Here is a 19,988-nt window from a genome sequence, read left to right as displayed (position 1 = left end):
CACTCGGAGCTGCCGCCATGCCGCTGCCGCCGCTGCCCGGCCGCCCCCGCCTCGGGCGGGCCCCGCTCCTGCCGCTGCTGCTGCTGCTCCTGCTGGTGGGCCCGGCGCGGCCCATCTCCTTCCAGCTGCCGGGCAAGGCGCGGAAGTGCCTGCGGGAGGAGATCCACCGCGACACGCTGGTCACGGGCGAGTACGAGATCAGCGCCCCGCCGGGCTCCTCCACCGGACCCTCCGCCAACCTCAAGGTGCGGCCCCGGCCGGCCGGGGGGCGGGGGTGGCCGGGGCGGGCGGCGCGGCCCCGCCTCCCCTCGCCGGCCGTGCGGGGCGGGGAAGGAAGGACGGACGGAAGGAAGGAAGGGGTGACGTGTTCCACGCGTGACACCGGCCCACGCGTGAGCCCACAGCCGCCCGGCCCCGGCCTGCGCCGCGGGACTCGCCCTGTGCGAGGGGCCGCAGCCCGCCCAGGAGCTCCGGGGGCTGGGCAGCGAGCGGCCTGGGCAGCGCTTTAGCTTGAGCCAAATCGGAGCTTTTTCTGCCCAAAGATCGGGCTGCAGCGGCCCGTCCCGCAGTCTGCCATTTAATCCGCGCACGATGCAGGTTATCCTGGCGAGATGGGCCGCTGGGATAAAGCTGTACCGAGGCTGCTGACACCGTGTGAGCAGGAAAGCGCTGTGGTGACGTGGCTTTCCCAGGGCTCCCTCCATGCCTAGGGCCTGGCACAACGGGATCCTGGCACAGTGGAATGGGGGCTGAGGAGACTTTGCTGTACCAGATTCTGGTACCCAAAATGGCTGTTCTCATCTTGCTGTGTCGTGGCTTGCATGGATTTTAGGTAGGCAGATATTTGCTGCAGGGAAGAAAATTATCCTGAAGGATGTTCAGGAAGTGCAGGATTGGCAGAATATTCGTGACTAATACACCTGTGTGACACACAGCCATAAAACTTCAACAGCTTCACTTAACACAGCCTTTCCTAGGCCTTCTTCAAAATTCCAAAATACACCTGTGTGACACACAGCCATAAAACTTCAACAGCTTCACTTTAATTCAACAACTACGCTTAAATTCTGCCCACAATCTGCCTTTCCTAGGCTTTCTTCAAAATTCCAGCTTAGCTGAATAAGGTCTGTTGCCACTTAGTTCATAGCAAGCCTTCTGCCCCCTTTTTTATTTCTGTCTACATTCCCGAAGGTTTCAGTAGTAAGCACACAGAGACAGATGTTCTGCTCAGGAGTCTCTGAACTTGGTGTTCTTGAGTATTTTAGACCTCCTGAAATCAGGTTGCCTTTTCAGCATCTGCCTGCCAGTGCCTGAAGGCCCTGGCATTATTGACAGTTGTACTTGGTTACGGCTAGGGAAGGCTTCTTCTGGAGTCTTAATTTTTTTTAAACTATGTTCTGTTCTTGCTTCATTTGTTAGAGGAAACTCGTCTGTGTATAGGCAGAGCCAAGCAGCATTAAGGCTTTAAAATATGGGTGTAGTATTTACCTAGTAAGGCACATGTATTTCAGATGGAGTGCCATGTTCCCATCTGTCTCTTACTGCTTGGCAACCAAGCCTTCTGGTTCTCAGAAGTTGCCCACTCTTAGGCCAGTGGACCCCAGGGTCTCTTCCAAAACTCACTTTTATGACACAGGACTTATCTAGGGAGGTGATGGTGAACCAGTGAATCCCATGTTTGAGTCTTGCTTGGCTTTGCTGATGAAGCTGGTATCTGGGTGGTGCTGCTTATAGAAGTTCTTTTTTGTTCAAACCATAAAATGAAATAATTTTTAAAAGTCATGTATAGTTTGAAAAGCTACAGAGGAGAAAAAATAATGTATGCAATTCCTGCTTTCCTTCTTATTGCTCAGGTACGCTGCGTCCTCCCAATATGCTGGGCTTGTTATCAGTGCTGCAGCCCCTCTGAGAGCTGCCTGCTTTCTGTGTTCTGTGTGGGAAGGGTCAGTTCGGGCATGATGTCTGCAGCTACTCTCTGTTCTGCACTGGCGGTCTGCTCTGGCCCCGCACTGTGCCGCCGAACAGAGGCGGCAGGAGGCTGGTAGTGAATTGTGGCCGGGCCCGGCTGGGTTCCTGCCGTGAGCTGGGGTTTGTGCGTGCGGTGCCCAGCGCTGACAGTGGCACCCTGTGTGCTGCAGGAATCCGCGGGCTCTGCCAGCTGCCTGCTGGGGGGCGTGGGGCGCCCGGGCTCTCTTTGGCAGCCACGTGCCTCTGCCCCATTGTGCAGCCCGACCCTATCGGGCTGTTTGTCAAGGGCGAACAATGGCCTGTCTGTGGGGGACTGCCTTACCGTAAATAACGCTGGAATAGCATGAAAAATTCCTTTCAGGTCGACTCCCCCACAAGCGTTCTGGCTGGGCTATTAGCAGCGTCTCCGCCCTCGCACACCGGCTGAATGGGCTGTGTATTTGGCTGATTTGGGTAATGCTATTCAGTTTTGATGAAAGCGGATAGCAGAGCTTTTACTGTCCAGAATGCTGTTCATGAGCTGCAAAGGGCAAAAGTGGATCAAGCTGCATAAAGATTAGCTCTGCTGCCTACAAAGGCATAGGAAAATAGTGCTCAAAATAATAGGGGCATCTGAGAGCTACTTTTGTGATGGAGAACCTGATGTGCAGAATGTACGGTGTCATGCTGATGAGGCATCTTGGTTAATCGTGACCACTCCACTAGAACAGCACATGCCACGTCGTGGCCAGATCACAGGCTTTGACATTGTGTTGGCATGGCCAAACGTACACAGTCCTCCACTGCAGAGGGGCCTGCTCGCTTGGGCCCTGGTGCTTCCCAGTTCTGGCTTCCAGAAAGGAGGTAGCTGGTGGCTTGTGGCAAGGGGATGGCAGCACGGCTGCCTGCACCTGGCTGTGCAGGCATGCTTTCATCTGCTTGCCACTGGAAAACAGGTACAGCTGAGTTACTGCATGGAGCACAATGCTCTTCATTGTTCTCAGACACTGGACAGCATATGGTGCAGGGGCAGCTACAACAAATCCCTTAACAGGCCATTGTGGGATAATCTGTATATAGAGGAAGCTTGTTCCTGAAGTCTTGCCTGCTATGGTTTATACCATAAAGTGTGAGTTTTAATACTTGATTGTTTTTCCTACCTAATGCAGCAACTCTTGTCCATGAGTAAGTCCACACTTGTTTCAAATCCAGTGCCAGAGAGTTAATTAGGTGCTCTAATAAGAATAAAGAGTGTTTCTGTAGAATAGTTCTGGGTACATAACCCTTTTGCATGGCCTTTGTACATGGAAAAAGGCTGGAATGTCTGACTTACCTTTTCCATGCCACAGCTTATTTTGTGTACTTTGGTCTTATTGTTAAAATTATTCCCAAGTTTATTTTCTTCAGCTCTTAAGACTTTCCAAGACCCCTAGTAACTTCAGTGTCCATGCTGTTTCAGACACACCTGTTAAAAATTAATGTTGAGGGAAAATGGGAAGCACTCCAGTGGAATACACACTGTTCGTTTTCATGCAGTGTTGTAACACCTTCCATTTTTTTCACCCCTCTCCCCGGTCGGTGTTTCAGCTGGATACAGCCTTTAATTGAGCACAATTATTCTCAAGTTTGCGTCATGAAATGCGTGTCCTTTCTTTTTATACTCTTTGTTGAAGCATTTTTGTAGACCTTCCACAGTTTTTGCCTATTCTTAGTAGTTTTATAGACTTAGTGCAAAGCACTCATTATTCTGTCTGTGTAGTCTGAATCGTCCTCTGAAGTGGCCACTTTTATGGATCTTGGCACCCAAACCTTGTGTAACTCAGGGCCACACTCATGGTACATTTCTAGAGGAACAGATGTACCCTTCTCCATTTCATCTTCTGGGGAATGTGACTCTTGTCCCATAAGCCTTCTCCCTGTCTCTGTTGCCATGGGAATTCATGAATTTTGCTTGCAAAATAAAGGCAATGAATGACAGTGTGGTTCAGCTATAGTTCTTACATGTAGTCTGTGTTTGGGATTCATAGGAGGAAGAGAAATTAGTGGGTTTCAGTTTGGGATTTTTTTTGATTCTTTGGTCAATAGATTTTTTGTGGGGGGTGTTGTTTTTTGGTTGATTGGTGGTTTTTTGGATCTAAGAGTCAATAATTATTTCTTAGTCACTCTGACGTTGTCAGGTCCTGATGTGCGGATGAGGAGGGGAAGAATTGATGTAGTCACAAAGAAGGAAAGAAACTGTTGAAAGGAGAAAGCAGCAGATCCAAAGGAGAGGCTAGGATTACTCTTGCTGCACAGGCAGCATGAGCTCACGGCAGCAAAGTAGTGTTTCTTACCTTCATTGTTCCTCTTACAGATAACTGACTCAGCTGGGCACATCCTGTATGCCAAGGAGGATGCCGCCAAGGGCAAGTTTGCCTTCACCACTGAAGACTATGATATGTTTGAGGCCTGCTTTGAGAGCAAACTTCCTGTGGGTAAGTGAAATGAAAGGTGTGCTGGCTGTTTCTAGCTTCTGATCAAGTTTGTGTAGCTGTGTGGATTAGGAATATGAGTAAAGTGGTCCACAGAACACTTTTTGACTTTTAAAGCTGATCTTCAGGAGGTTGTGGCCAGTCTCACTGCAGAACATCTGCTCTGTGTGTTGCATTTGAAGTAATCCTCTGTGGTTGTTGTGTAGAGTGCTTGGGTTTCCTCTGAAAGGGAAATTGGGCATTTCTTCTGCAGAGCTCACCACAGTTGCAATGAGTGGCAGTACCAGTGAGCAAACCACACTTCTTTTGCCAGTTTCATGCTTCTCCCCATCTTGCAGTTGAGTCAGGGCAGAGCCGGGTGCCATCATCTCCAGGACCTCTCTTTCACCCCAGCAGGCCATTTCTTCCTCATTTGTTAGAGTGTGATCTATGCACAATGTGTTCTTGGTAGCTATCCTTTGATAGGCTGACAAGTGTTTAATGAGGTTGGATTGTGTGTGTATAGGGAATGTGTCCTTGATTTGCACCCACAACTGCTCTTGAAGTGGTCAATAAAGGGAAGGGGAAATGAGCAGGGACGTCAGCTTTGCATTTGTGCTGCAAGGATGGTTGCCTAACGAGTGCTGGGGCTTGTTTCCTGTGAGTGTGACGCTGTATTGCCCGAGCTCAGCTTCAGGACAAACGTGCTGGAAGTGGCCACTGTGTGGGCTCTAGTCTCATCACTGGTGGTGTGAGTGCATGCAAGTTTGTAGGTGCTCCATCTTTTCATGGGTACTGTCAGAGTTCTGCTCCTTGGGCCTGATTTTTCTTAGGTCTTATCCTAAAAGATCTCAGAGTGTTTCACAGAGCTTTCACTAGCAGCATTCCTCAAATCAGTTGAAAGGCAGCTGCTGTTTTGTTATTTCTGCTCCATATATAAGATGTAGATAGTTTGCAAGTTGAAGAGAACTTTAAGAGGGCTATATTCTTTGCTGGGATTGGGAGGGATTTGGCTTGTAACACCTCTTCTATGGTATTTTACAGAAGAAATAGTGACCCCAAATGCTCAGGATTATGTTTTTATTTTACTCCAAAGGTAGGACTTCCAAATGTTCCCTAACACATTGAGACATGCAGGCAGTAGTGACTCATCTGGGAGTCACTCATGCTATTTACTTTCCACCTGGGTATTTGAGAAGTCTCCAGACAGTCCTGCAGACCTTTTCATAGCTTCCATGTGATCACACACTGAAGTGGGAGAGGTTTCTTTCTTTAGTTTTGTCTAGACTCTTAGTTCGGTGCTTTTGAGCAGAGGTTTCTTGCCTAGACTGAGTCCCTTACAGCTGTTTTGATTGTACCAAATGTTTGTTCCCTGACTCCCTTGTTGCAGGTTTGTTTTAAAGTTTTCAGTGTGGTTGAGGAGTAAGTATTTCTAAATGCAGTTTCTACCTTGATGACGTGTGGGGCGCTGAGTTGCCAAAATGTAGACCTCATCAACTGAGCAACTGGATCCTCTTCTGGAGGCTTTCTTTCTGGACCCAGGTGCCCCAAATTCCGCCTGGAATATCTCCAGACATCCCATGTCTGTGCTGGAAGTCAAGGAAGTATTAAAGTAAAGGACATGACACTGTGAGTGAGGCTTGATCATCTGCAGGACTTGGATTAAGGTACTTGGCAAGAAGTAACCATGTCACAAGGAAGTACCTTGTTTCCCCTGTAAGGTCAGCATGGGAGTGGAGGAACTTAGGAAGTCTGTTTAAGTCCCATGTTTCTCTTTAAAGATTAGGGTCTTTTTCCCAGTCTCATCAAGTAAGTAATCAGGACTTAGGGCAGCAGCCAAGGAGGATGTTTGTGGAGTATTGAAAGAGGCAAACTGTTGGTAGAGGAAACCTAGAGCAGTTGGATCTGAGGGGTCCAAGCAACTGGGATTTCTCAATCCCTAACCACAGAAATGAGGAAGAGGAAGTGAAAAAGAGATCCTATAGTGAAGGTTCACCTTATCAGAGTGGATGAGTTCTTAGGGTGTTTCTTGAAGCTGTTGCATGATGGGCTTTTTACCATCTTCTAGGCAGTATGGTCCTGTCTTCCTGAGCAGTGCTCTGCTCCCAGGCACATTTAATCTCCCACAATATGCTGATCTCAGGTGAACAGCCTGGCTTCACTGCCTTCTCCCTTTAGGGCTCTTCTGTGTGCTAATCTTTAACTGTAGGCTCCTTCTGTAATCCTTCTCATCCCAAACTTTCTTAAGAGTGTTAGAACTAATTTTTTCTGGAATTCCTGTGGAAACACTTTTTGATGTTTAGTTCAACCATACTGGTTTTCCAGTGACTTTGCAAATTAAGAGGTCCCCTAATTTCCCAGGAAACAGTTCAGTGCTCATGTGAGATGACCTCTTGAAGACCTGAGGAATGTAGGTATCAGGAATGTAGCTATCAGTTTAGTCCATGATCTCTGAATTTCGGCTGTTTTTCTCTTTGCTGCTGATCCAGCTTGCTCTGGTGAGCCTTAGCTGCCAGAGAAGCAAGGAATTTCTGGGGATTTGGTGACTGTGAAGGGAGCTGCCTTGGGCTTAGTAAACTTATAGGAGAGCAGCTTGAGTTCCTGCCAGTTCCTGACAATGTTAACCTCTTGCAAAATGTCTGCTCTCCATCCCTTTGCCCCTGGCAGCTTTAAGGTTTCTGATTTCTTACTGCCTCTTGGCAGCTCTCCCTTCCAGTCTAGCAAATTAATTCTTCTAGCACTGTTCTTCTGTTCACTGGTCTTTTCATCTTTCTCATCTCTTCCTGCAAACTTCAGCTCTCAAGTTGCTGTAATTTGAGCACCACTAAAAAAAATGTTCACTGGTCTTTTCATCTTTCTCATCTCTTCCTGCAAACTTCAGCTCTCAACTCAAGTTGCTTAATTTGAGCACCACTAAAAAAACCCCTTTCACTGATCTGTGTGCTGTGAATTTTTTTCTACAGCCACTGTTGTCTGTCCTACCTGCCTGTCTCCTTGCATGCCAGTAGAAGTGTGGCATATGCAGTCAAAACTTGTGACTGGGGAAGGGAGTACTGGGGGTTGTATACAGCCTGTCTGTTAAAGAACAGTGCTGGGACTTCAGGGGTTTCTTACAGTAGCCAGTCCTTTATAGGAAAAGAACAAAATTCCATCCTAATCATAATTTATCTGTTGGGCTCTTATATAGTGCATTCCTATAAAGAAATGTAGGAAGCAGTTTGTAGCTGATGTGCACCATCTTATCAGTGGATTATTCATTGTCCTGCTAGCAGTAGAAGGTGATTCTGCTCCGGTGTTGAAGAGCTGTTCAGGGAGTGGGTAGAAGAAAAATTTGGGGATGTTGTATCAAAGATCTGGAATATCTTCCTAGCCCCATCTGCAGTGACCCAGCATAACCTGTATATTGAATTTGTTTATGGACTGAGGGAATGCCCGCCTGGCAGCCTTCTGAGACAAAATGTGAGTATTAGACATGCTCCTGGATAGAGACTCTGAAATTCATAGTTTAAGTAGATCCAGACCTTGTGTTTTGCTGGCAACCAGCTGAGCACAGCTGTATGTCCCAACATGCTGGGATTTGGAAATGTGTTACATACAGACATTTTCTTGGTGGGTGGTAGAGAATGATACTCAGATAAGCTGATGTGCAGCATTTTTGAGAGTATCTGATATGACTATCTTATTTTTTTTTCCTCTTGTGAATGTTCTCAGATGTGACAGTTTGTAGCAGTTGAAAGAAGCTGTAAGCCACAGGTTTCCCTAGCCTGGAGTATCAGCCTTGAAAGATAACTACTCTAGTGGTGACTGCAGCCTTATGTGCTGTTTGTGTGGCTCCAGCTGGCAGCTCTCTGAGGCAGTTTTTTCCCAGCTTCAGAAGCCTCTTGCTCTCTTGGGGTTTGCATTAGCAGTGTGGTTCTTGGGCATCTGAGATGGTTAGTAAAAGGATTGCCTTGGCTTCTGCAGATATTCCAGCATGTAAGGAGGGTCAGTAGTCCTCATATGCCACGTTCCTCAGTTGGAGCAGTTTATCAGTTGCTCCTTTGAATGTAAAGCCATTTAGAGCCCCAGTAACCTTGACAAGTTCCTTGTTCACTTCCTGTGAACATGGGCCTCCCAGCTGAATATTTGTCCCTCCGGTGACTTGTCTTTCACTAGGCTGTCTCATAGCAGCTGGTGTTCGTGTTCTAATCCTCTGCAGTTTTTACAGTGATTTGCATCTTGTAGACACTCAGTGCTTTTAGTTACAGCTTGTTCTCATTATATTTGGGAGGCTCTCCTTCAGCCAGGATTTATTGTGAAGTCTCTGTATTTTTAGGCTGGACTGTGCTGCCTCCGCAGTTAGCTGCAGACGTGGAGGGAGGGGAGGGATTTGAGTTCTTCCTCACTGGTGGGAAGAGCTGGTGATTTCCTGGCAGGCTGAATGTTTCACACAAGGAATCCTTTCATTATGCTTCCAGGAACAGGGAGGATGCCGGACCAGCTCGTGACTCTGGATATGAAGCATGGCGTTGAAGCAAAGAACTACGAGGAGGTATGTCCCCTGGCTGCCTGCACTGCAGGCTTCCCTTTCCCAGCACTCACGTGATGCTTTTGTAGATCTGGGCTCGTGATGGGAAGCTGTTTTCCCAGTGGTGATGAAAGCCTGTCTGCAAACTACAATTGCAGTGAAGCTTTGTGTGTTCTGGGAGGAAAAAAAAAAAAGACAAACATCAACTAGCATTGATTCTGTACTCTGAGAGTTGGAGCCTGATGTGTGAATTTCTTCGCTAGGTCAGCATGACCCAGCTTCTGGGCATAGGCATTAAGAGGCAACAAGACAACTGAGAGGTGACATTTCCCCAGCTCCTGCAGCAGAGGTCATCTTAAGTTAATATCAGACCCTCTCTTAAAGGTCAAGTTTCAATGTTACTGTTCTTACCTTCCTGCCTGTAAGATGTACTGGCTCAGCCAGCCTGAAATGATGCTTGTGTGTTTCTAAGAAGTGGCAGTGTATCAGTGCAAAGGTGTTTGGCAGAGTAGTGCCTGCTGTGGAATGGGTATTTGGTTTGAAGGCGTGACATTGGAAATAGGCATAAAAACCTAAACATTTCCATCTTAGCTTGCTTAGGCCCAAGAGCCAGCTGTGTAGAGTAGCAGTTGCTTGGTGGCTGAGACAGCCCTGACTAGTTTGGATGCCAGATTTTTATGGCAGATATCATGCTTTTGGCATGATAGAATTGTCTCACTAGAATTTGGGATCAGTCATTTCCCAGTACAGAGCCTGTGTCGGAGGAAATGAGAATTATTGTTGGAGAAGGAGTCCTGCAAGTGATTGTTGTGTCCACAGTGCATAAGAGACATGCCATAGAGAGGAGAGTGGGTAGCACAGGAGGCTGTGCATGGTTCCAGATAGAAAATTAACAAAAATCTGAGATGGTAATGCTGCTGTTTTTATACCCTTTCAGGCTTTGGGCTGTCTGGTCTTGCGTGGTTTAAGTTGGCTGGGAGCACTTCCTGTGTGGACTGTAAGGAGGTGCTTGGGGTCAGGGGAAAGCAGAGCAATCATTGCTTAAGTCAGTCTGGAGCGCATCCTACATGGAGAGTAAAAATGTGCTTGGGGTCAGGGAACAGTGGAGAACTCATAAGGCCAGCTGTTTGTCAACCTGTGACTGAGGGATTGCAAGATGTTGAAATTTTGTGGGGTGAATCCCTGAGAGTGTAACTGGGAGGATTATGTTTGCTATATTTACAAAATCCCTTTAAATAGCAGCCACAGCATACTCTAGAGTTACTTTACTGTAGTGCTACCTAGAAGCACCACTGCTGTGCAGAAAGGTTCTCTTATGCCTGTGTATCTGCATACTCACTGGTTGGACTGATGAAACTGTCTTGGAATAAATCTCTTGGAGCATATCTCTTACGCTCATTGAGGGAAAAGGTCCGTGGACAAATACAAGAAAAGAAGAATTTAGACTTGCAGTCCCATTTGATACCAAATGCAGATCTTGGCAGCCCTGCATCCTTGACTTGTGAAGACCTCTCAAAGTTGTAGGCTGTATTGAGCCTTGTTGAACAGATGCCTACAAAGGACTCAAACTGACTTCTTATTTGTACAGCTGCTATAGATGTTTAACCACACTGCAAAGCAGTATGGGGTTTTTTTCACCATCTCTCTTCTCACTTGGCTGCAGTAGTTGTGAGTTTTGACTTGACATGTTGCTGTAAGGTCTCAGAGGGCAGGAGTGTTGCTCAGGTTTCTCTTGTGGAATTGCAGCCTTTTTGAGCCTTTTGCTTGTGATGTTCATGTGTTGTTGGGTTCCAGTGACCTGTTGTACAGCCCTAGTCCTTCTTGTTGAATGGCTGCAAGGAGATTTGATTCAGGGAGTTTAATGAGGGTCACTGATACTGCCTCAGTCTGGCTTTATAAGATTTCATAGATCCAGACATTCTTAGAGCAAAGCAGCTGGAATAGTGAGCCAGATTAGAAAATCTAACTGCAATGTCTTATCTTAATTATCTGGGTTTGGGAGGAATAACTTTCTCCATTCAAGAAGTAGAAGTGAAGATTTATAAAAGTGAAAAGATTTCTGATGGCACTAAGAATGCTTGATGATATAGGTTTTTTCCAAATTGACTACTCCTTGTCAATTTTTGGCTACAGTGTATCTCTTTCTATGCTAGAAGAGAGTTAGGCTTTGACAAATCTTTAAGTGACCCCTGGGAAGCTCATTGGAGTTGTTATCCTGGTGCTGGTACTCCAGTTGCTCTTTCTAGGATGATGATGTTCCACCATCACAGATGCTTGGTGGGCTTTTTTACAAAACCTCTTGGAGCAGCTGTGCATATTGGGTTCATTAGGGGTAAAAGGTTCCAGGACTGCCCAGGGAGGTTGTGATGTTCAAGGAAAGACTGGACATGGTACTTAGTGCCATGGCCTAGTTGTCATGGTGGTGTTAGGTCTTAGGTTGGACTTGATCTAAGACATCTTTCCACTCTAATTGATTCTGTGATTCAGGATACACATCTCGGAATACATGCAGGGCTAAAAGTAGCTATTAGATTGTAGCTACACCTGTTAAGAGCAGCTGAAGGGATGCAGATGGAGCAGATAAACCTTGGTTTTTCCCAATGGAACCCTTCTAGCCTTACGTGAATGAGGAAATGAGCCCTCAAGGAAGATAATGGAGCTGGTCAGTGCAAGGCTAGCATGTCAGTACAGCTGCCCAAGACCTTGTGTGTGTTACAGACCTGCTGTTCTAGCAGTGTCAGCAGAGTCTGGGCTGTAGATATGCAGACTCCGGTGCCAGTTTTTCAGCAAAGGTCTCTGCTGGCAGATATGTGGCCAGGCCACAGGGTTTTGTCATTACAACCTACTGGCTAGAAAGCAGGAGGGGGTTAAACTACTTCTTCCTACCCCTCCTCTCAAACACACTCCAAATTGACACTGCTGTGCTGGCAGAGCTATAATATACAGCTTGCCTCAGCATAAAAACCCTCAGATGATTGTTGATGGCTTGCTGCTTGCCAGGATATGTGTGTCATGTGGAGACCCTTCAGTGAAGGGCTGATTAGCTAGCACTGGCTTGGTCACGAGCATCTCTTCAGCTCTGGCTCTGATGCCCAGGCAGCTGCATCTGGAAGTGGCAGTTTGGGGATACCTTCGTGCTGGGTGCCCTCGTGCCTGCCTGTCAGCATGGATCACTGAGAGATGGCCATCATGCAGCTTTTATCTGAATAATCCTGTGAGGCTCAGACTGGTGGTGAACTGCAGGTGCTTTGTGTGATTTCTCTAACTCATTTTTCCTCTGCTGCATTACTCGGGGACACAGCATCTGGCCTCATGGCAGGGCCCTGTCACTTCTTGATAACAGTGACAAATTCTATTCAAGAACCGCAGTTACCCGCACCCTGGAGAAGTGTCAGGAACTGCAGGTAGCTTCCTTTGAGTGCCCTTGTGTCACAGGTTTTATGTAACACGAGTGTCAGGTTATAGCCACAGCTGGGGCAGACACACACGTCTGCACATTCAGCTTAAACAGTTGCTGTTGTGTGCTGTGCTTTAATTGAATTTTGCAGCGGATTTTTGGGTTTGGATCCAGACGCGGGCTGGGCGTTGTGCACAGAAGCGGTGTCCGGCCTGGCCCAGCGCTCCTGAGGCAGCCGCTTGTTCCCGACGGGAGCGGCCCTGCAGCGCCACCCGCTGGCTCCGGGGTCCCTGCCGGGAGCCTGTGCTGCCCTGCAGCTTCTGTCTGGGGGTAAAATCCCCGAGCTCTTGTGCGGTAATAAAACCCCTGCTGCTGGGAGCCGGGCTGCCTGGGCCCTCTGGGGCGTTAGTGAGGGGAGTCTCGGTGCTAATAGCCTGTGTGCCTATGGAACTGTATCGTATACGTATGTGAGTTAGTCACCTGTATCTCAATCTGTGACTTACACTCACTGGAGGTTTAGTCATGTGGCAAGAGCTTCTACCCACTCCTCAGAAGCCAACTGTGAATTAGCTAACATTAAGCCGAATAAGGAAGAAGTGTGCTTGCATGCATGCTGTGCTCCTCCATTGTGTAGGTGGAGTAGTAGGAAAGTGTGTTTCAGAAAACAGGTGGGAGAAGTGATAGTGCTTTATGCAATGGTAGTTTCTGGCTTGTAGAGGTATTTCCCGAGGGGAAGGATGCCCCAGATCTGTAGCGCGTGGGGAGGAGTGGTTCAAACTGGCAGTGAAAACGCATGTGGGAGCTTTTGGTTTTGGTTCAGTGATTTGACTCTCCTGTTTTCTAGATTGCTAAAGTGGAGAAGTTGAAACCCCTGGAAGTAGAATTGAGGCGGTTGGAAGATCTTTCAGAGTCCATCGTTAACGACTTTGCCTATATGAAGAAACGAGAAGAGGAGATGAGGGACACAAATGGTGAGAGTCTGTGTGTCCCTTCAGAGGGATGGAACTCTAAAACCTCTCATTTCTGTTAAATGTGTTATTAGGGCAGCATTTGGAGATCAAGCAATTATAGTGGTCTCTTCTTGTTCTGTTCCTAGTAAGGGAAAATGGAAGCAGTCACTGAGTCTTGTTCTGTCTCTAGAAATAATTTCTTTCTGTCTCCATTCCTAGTGGGAATTACTCTGTTCTCAGTGTTGCCCATTAACCACAGCTTCACCTTGTTCCCTCTTGTTATCCTTCTTGTTGTTCCCTCTGCTTTTATTCTCAAGTGCTGCTGGTTCTCAGGTGTTCTTCACGCTATGTTGCTCTTGCATGGGGGAGGAGGAGAAGTCCTGGGAATTTTGCCGTCTGGGGGTGCGTCCTGTGATGCCAGTCTCAGGTGCAATGGTTTGTTGTCTGTTTCAGAGTCGACAAACACACGGGTTCTGTACTTCAGCATCTTCTCCATGTGCTGTCTCATCGGACTGGCCACCTGGCAGGTTTTCTACCTGCGTCGCTTCTTCAAGGCCAAGAAGCTGATTGAGTAAAGGAGCAAATCTTCTTCCCCCTCCTCTCAGAGCCAGCTGGACACCGCTGGGACCTAGCCATGGCCTCCTGGAGCCATCTCACAGATGATACCCACTGACTGGAGCTTTTCTGGAGGAACTTGGACCCTGAAGGGGGAGGGGAGCCTGAACATCGGAGGCAATGGGGGACTTGTGAAATCCTGTTGGATGTTGAGGGTGGGGGAGGTCATGATGGGTTTGGGTATTCCTGGGGCAGCGATTAAATAAAAAAGATGTTTCCATGACAGCTGCAACAAGTTTTTTTGCGCTGTCTATTCTCCTTCTATAATCATGGCTTGATGATGTCTCCCATCTGTCTGTGACTGCAGTGTTACTCAGAACCACCTGACCCTGCTGCGCTCTTTAGGTGGCATGCAGGTCACACTGGGGCAGAGCAGGGGGATTCCCTGTCCTCACCAGCTGGGATCTAAGCCTCAAGCAAATGGAGATGAGTGCAAAGCAATAGGATTCATCATTCCAGCAGGGCCTGAGAATAGAGGGTCTTCCAAGGTTTGGTCCCTGTCGTGGACCTCTGTGTTTCTCCCTGTGGGAGCTGGTGTCTTTGTGCTGACAGGTCAGAGCACTGAGCATATTCATTCAGCCTGTAGGAAGGGGAGCCTGTAGGAAGGGGAGCCTTCTAAGGCAGGCTTGGAAGTGTGTTTGAGCATGGAAAGAAGGCTGCTTTGCTCAAATAAGCTCTCCAGCCTTGGTCCTACCCTTCCCCCACATGTTTGTCTTGGATTTGCCTCTCTTGTTTTGAAATTGTGCAGCAGCTTTCCTGAAAACCTTGGTCAGGAACAGCCTTTTGTGCAGGAGGCCTCGGTCAGACACAGTCACAGAGCAGATGGGAGCAGGTCATGCTAGGAAACTTGCTCTTCCATTGAGCAGGAGACTTCTCATCTATCCAGGCAGCTGGCTGAATGTCATTTTATGAGACCTCAAAGCAGGGTGAGCTGATGCTCACATGAGGCATGAGGACCTGTGCCCTGCATTGGGGTCTGAGGGTACAATAGTTCTGTGCAGGGTAGTAGAGGAGTTGGAAGAATGTGGATGAACTGAAAAAAGTACAAGGTGGGAATAGGCTTATTCTATATCTAAGGGGGCAGTCTGTGCTGTGCCCCCAACAGACCTGTTATTTTCCTGTGCAGTACTAGACAGTAAGAGCCAGCAGCTTCTCACCATTTCTCAGCTGTCCAGATGGCACTATGTTAAAAAAGCCAGGCTGGGAAAAACCAGGTTAACTTCCTGGACTTGTTGCAGTTTTTAGGCAGTGATTACAGTTCTGTCATCGTGTCTGCAATCCTTCAGAGCAAGTGGTTCAGCAGCACAGCATTCTGGTGTCCTGTGTTTGGATACTTCTGGGTATGGATGGGATTGTCATGGCCCTGGGCCCAGCCTAGCAGTTTCAAGAAAGCATAGTTTTATAATTTCTGACCTGAGTCTGATCTATTACTGGGAAGGAAACTGTTGTCCAGGGTGAGGCAGTGGAAAAGAGCATGTGAAGATGATCTCCTGTCCTCTAAATACATTAGTCCTTTGCCATTCCCCAGTTCCTGGAGTTGTTAGTTCCACTGCAAGTACTTTGATTGCTTTTAATTTGTTTGGTTTTTTTTGATAAGGCCATATTAGGTTCCTAAGTCCACTCCTCTGCCCTTGCATCCATTTTATCCTTGTATGTTTTTGAAAGCTGTTGCAGTGCAGAACAGCAGCAGCACCACAGGACTGAATTACAGAAGTCATTTGAAGATAGTTTTAGCTCCTACAGTTTGAAGCCTGTAGATCTGTTAAAGGTTTTGCTTTTGTTTTTATATAACTTGAAAAGACAGTACAAGAAAGGGTCTTTACTGGTCTTATCTGTTTTGATATCCTCTCCCCATCCTTATCTGAGTACAAAGTTATCTTAAAAATGATGGTGAGGCCTTAAGTTCCCCAGGTGACTGTTACACTCTCATTGTTCTGGTGTTATGTTTTGGTCTTCACTGTACTGCAGTAGTTACTGGGGAGCAGGGGCGGGGGACTGGTGTGGATGTACCTGTAATGACTGGTTGGGAGACTTTTGTCAGCTTTCTCAAATAAAATTTTTTTGGGGAAAAACAACCCACCTCACCTTGTTGCTGTGAGTCTTGTCCTCTTTGTGCATGTTCCTACAGGCTGCTGTTCCCTGAAAGTTGACCTGTCTCAGGAAGTAGCAAGTAAACAGAGTCCCCACAAACCTTAGGCTTTTCTAGTAACAATTCATTTTAGCCTTGGGAAGGGTGCACAGGCTTCTCTGTAGAGTGGGACCAGCACAGCAGGCGAGGTGTCCCAATACATGTTACCATTTTTTGCCTTTCTCCCTCCCCCCTTCCTAATTACATTGCTCTCTGGGGAGGAATTTTGAGGCTGGTAGTGAAACAAGGGCTCGTGCTCTGGGTACAAGATCCAATTTTTCATCACCAGTTCTCATGTAAAATTTTGTTCATTAAGACAAACAGAAGTACCTCCAGTTTTGTACTTTAGAGGAGATTGAAAACTGTTGCAAAGATGAGTTGGTACTATGTACTATGAGTGGCAGATAATGAAGAGAGTGGTTAAGTATTTACTGAAATGCTTCAGATCTCTGCTGACCCTGCAAGCCTTTTGTTACACAGCAGCCAAGTGAAATATGCCACATAACAAGACTGGGGACGTATAAATACTAGATAACTAGTTAGTACTATCAGGGAGAATTTCAGGAAGAGAAATTCCCAGATCCCTAGATAAGGATTAGCCTCTGCAAGTTCTTTCCCCAGATGAATATTTTGAGTGTGTGAAATCATACAGCTGCTTGCATGCGGTAGGTTGGTAATGGGTCCTGCTTGTGTTACAGCACCGGGGATGCAGGGCTGGTGTCTTCCTTCCATTTCACTTCTGGGAAATAGCCTAAAGTTGAGCTGTTGCAGATGCTTGGGTCTGAGCCCATCTTTGTGACAGATGCATCACTGGTAGATCTAAGATTGCCTGTAGCAAACTGCATCAGACGTTTCCAGCCTCTTCCACCCACTTGTCAATGTGACTAACGATTTAATTATCGCAGTACTTAACTCAGCACGTGAGCATTCCTAAGTAAGGTTTATCTTGGTGTATTCTGCAGCGTGGGCTGCACCCGGTACAGGGTGCCCACTGCAGCTGCTGTTTGCCTACATGTGGGAGGGGATGAGCATTTTACATACTTGCTCATTTTTTAGAAGCTGCTCAGGTATGTGAGAAGTAACCCAAGTGTACAACATCTGTGTTATCTTCTGACTGGCAGATGAGAGACATTTGACTCAAACTAGTTTGGCAACTGGTTGTCAAGATCATGAGGGGATTCCTGCCCATACATTTTGGTGGGTCCTGAGGCAGAGGTTTGGGAAAGTAGCATGGCCTCTCTTTACCTTTGTCAATTCACATGGTATATTTCTGTCTCCTATATCTTTAGTTGTGTCCATGTGCTGTACTTGGCTTTCAGATGCCTGAGATGACCATGATTTTAGTGAACAAAGTCTTTGGGAAATGAATTCTTAAGTTCAAGGTGGCTCATTGGGAAAGAGAGACCACAAGCCTGAAATGGATAAATCTTTCAGAGAAGAAAAAAAAAAGTTGGTCTGGTGAAGAGTACAGGAGTTCAGTGTTGGCAGGTTTTTTATGCTGCCCCTTATCCACCTGGAAAATTTGTCAGACTTGTGCTTGTTTTTTCTTCCTCCAAGTCACTGGATGTGATGGTGTGGTAGCTTGGCAGACCAGAGGCAGGTAACCTTTCTCTGAGGAGGCTGGAAAGAGCAGAGGGTTTAGAAAAACTGTGAGTTGGCATTTCTTGGACCTTTCTGTTAACCTGAAACAAGTGACCCCAAGCCTTTGCCACTGCACTAAAACATCTGTATTTGCTCAGTAGTGTTTGTAGGAATCCTATTTTGCTTTGCACTAGAAGGACTGTCAGGAGCTAGAAATTTCTCTGTTCAGCTGCAGCTGAAGTGACTCAAACTTTGTGCCAAACTGTTGTAACAGATTCCTCTTCTATTCTTCTATTGCCAGAGGTCCATCACCTCAAACTCAATGCATTAGCATCTGCATTTCAGCTCGCTGACACAGCCTGCCAGAGGTGATCTCTTGGTTCCATCCCAGTGATCTTTGCTGTGAGGATCATTGGTTTAGCTCATGGCTGGAGAAAGCTGCTATCTCCCAAAGGACTAACTTGTCTAGTACTTCAGTTTCTGCAATAAAATGTACATGTTGAATAACTTCCTTTGGGGGCACATAACCCCAAAAAAAGTAATGACAGGACCATGCTCACATTGCTTTCTCTCACTTCTGTGGTTTCCTGTCACTTAAATTCCTTTCACAACTGATATTCCTGAGCTAGCTTTCTTCTGAGCTTTTAAATTGATTGCATTATATGATCTTTGCATAAACTGCACCAAGATGTTCTGTTGGAACTGTAATGGTAAGAACTTGTTTTTCCTTGGATATTTGGTGGATGCTGTTCCTACAGCTGCCAATAGATGAGGCAAGCAGGGGAGACAAGGTGCTTGTGTTTTCCTGCTAGGTCCTATGGCAGCTCTGGTCTGACCTGCTGCAGAGTTTTACCCTCTAGCATTTTCTCACCCATACCAGCTGCTTGGGCTTTTATTTTCCCCACTGCACTTTGTTTGGACCATCTTCCCTCACACATAAAGTATTTGCTATACATATGCAACAGGATTTTCATGGTGTTGTCTTCTTAACTGTAATTAACTATGTAGATGCCTTGTCACTTCTTTCTCAGCATGGGCTGATTTTCCTTGTAGTATGGGCTGTTATTTCCTTAGTAATATAACCAATGTACTGCCTTGACTCTGAAAACCATGAATGAGATCTTTGAAGTAAGGCAGATGCTTGCTATGATTTGGTTTAAATGACAGTTTTCCTACCCTTACCCAAATTCATCCTTCAATACTTATTTTGCAAGAGAGAAAATTACACGTTGCCCCTTGACGGGGCTTGATGGTCTGATTTTTTAAATGCTTGAGTGAAAACTACAGTGTAAAGTCAGGTATGCATTCTTCAGTCATATTCCAATAAACCTAAGTGCACTGTGACTGCTACCTTAGGGGCATCTTGCTGTGAGAACTACTGCCTGCTTCTTAAAGGGCAGTAAAGGCAGTGCTGTGGGGTGGCTAAACCTGATTGTGGCTACTACTGTAAGCGTTTTGTGGAAGAATTTGTAAGATACTGTAGATAATAATGGTCAAGATGGCTCTACTTTTCAAATAGGAAAAATGAAGATTGACTTTTTCAATTAATCTTCTGATTTTCTACAACAGTTCCAAATTCCTTAATTCCATTTTCATGAGATTTTTTTTAATGTAGATTTTTTAAAAAGTTATTACTGTTTGCCAGGTGACATTTTCCCAAGTACTCTCCTTCCAAGGGAGGGAGCAAGACACATCTGAGCTTTTTCATCCATTACTGCAAGCTTCTTTATTGTAAAATTGACATGCTATCTTTGTTGCTCCTAGGGACATCATCTTTGTATGGAAATAGGTTCAGTGCATGACAAATAGATGTTGATGTATAACTTACAAATAAGTGTATATAATGCCAAACAGCTCTTGAACACTTCAGCACCTTGCAAGGAGCATTGCTCATTCTTTCAAATATCTTCCCAAGGTAGTGAAATAAGAGCTGACTGGGCTCCATTGTGCTTGGGTTTAGGGCTTTGTGCTTCAGCTCCTGAGGTCTCCTGTAAGCATTGGATCAACTGTCTTGATGTGAACGTTCTCCATCATTCAACTCCACTTTCTCACCTGTAGCTGTGACTGCAGAACTTTGAAAATAAAACATTGAAGCTATGATGGTGTGCATCATTTGTGAAGAAAATGAAACACAAAGCTAAGATAAGGGTTGCAAATACTTCTTCATGACAGAGAAGTCATTGCAGCTTCAGCTCTAAGATTTATGAGGCTTTTAGTTTATTTCTTCATCAGAGCGAGAATCCATGAACTGTGAGTGGCGCAGAGAGGGAGATGGCTGTGCTTTATTAACAGTGTGAAATGTGTATCCACTACGGGTGCTCTCACTACTCCAGCAGATCTCTTTGTGCTTGGTGTGCGGTCGTGGTGTTTATCCAGGTGTGTGTTCTCCCTTGTGTCAATTATTTTTCAATAA

The 19,988-nt window shown here is 46.3% G+C and overlaps 1 protein-coding gene across 1 annotated transcript; it reads left to right on the top strand.

Moving 5' to 3' along the window:
- The first annotated feature begins 6 nt into the window (after positions 1-6).
- On the top strand, positions 7-15,950 carry TMED10 (transmembrane p24 trafficking protein 10). Its single transcript, XM_039704950.1, has 5 exons — positions 7-245; positions 4,301-4,421; positions 8,855-8,928; positions 13,146-13,272; positions 13,705-15,950. The coding sequence occupies exons 1-5, from the start codon at positions 18-20 to the stop codon at positions 13,824-13,826; spliced, it is 672 nt and encodes a 223-aa protein (XP_039560884.1). The 5' UTR covers positions 7-17; the 3' UTR covers positions 13,827-15,950.
- Positions 15,951-19,988: the final 4,038 nt, after the last annotated feature.

Source organism: Passer montanus, unplaced genomic scaffold (genome assembly GCF_014805655.1).
Source record: "Passer montanus isolate IOZ18808 unplaced genomic scaffold, ASM1480565v1 scaffold18, whole genome shotgun sequence".
Classification (NCBI taxonomy): Eukaryota; Metazoa; Chordata; class Aves; order Passeriformes; family Passeridae; genus Passer; species Passer montanus.
This window is presented reverse-complemented; position numbering and strand designations above follow the sequence as displayed.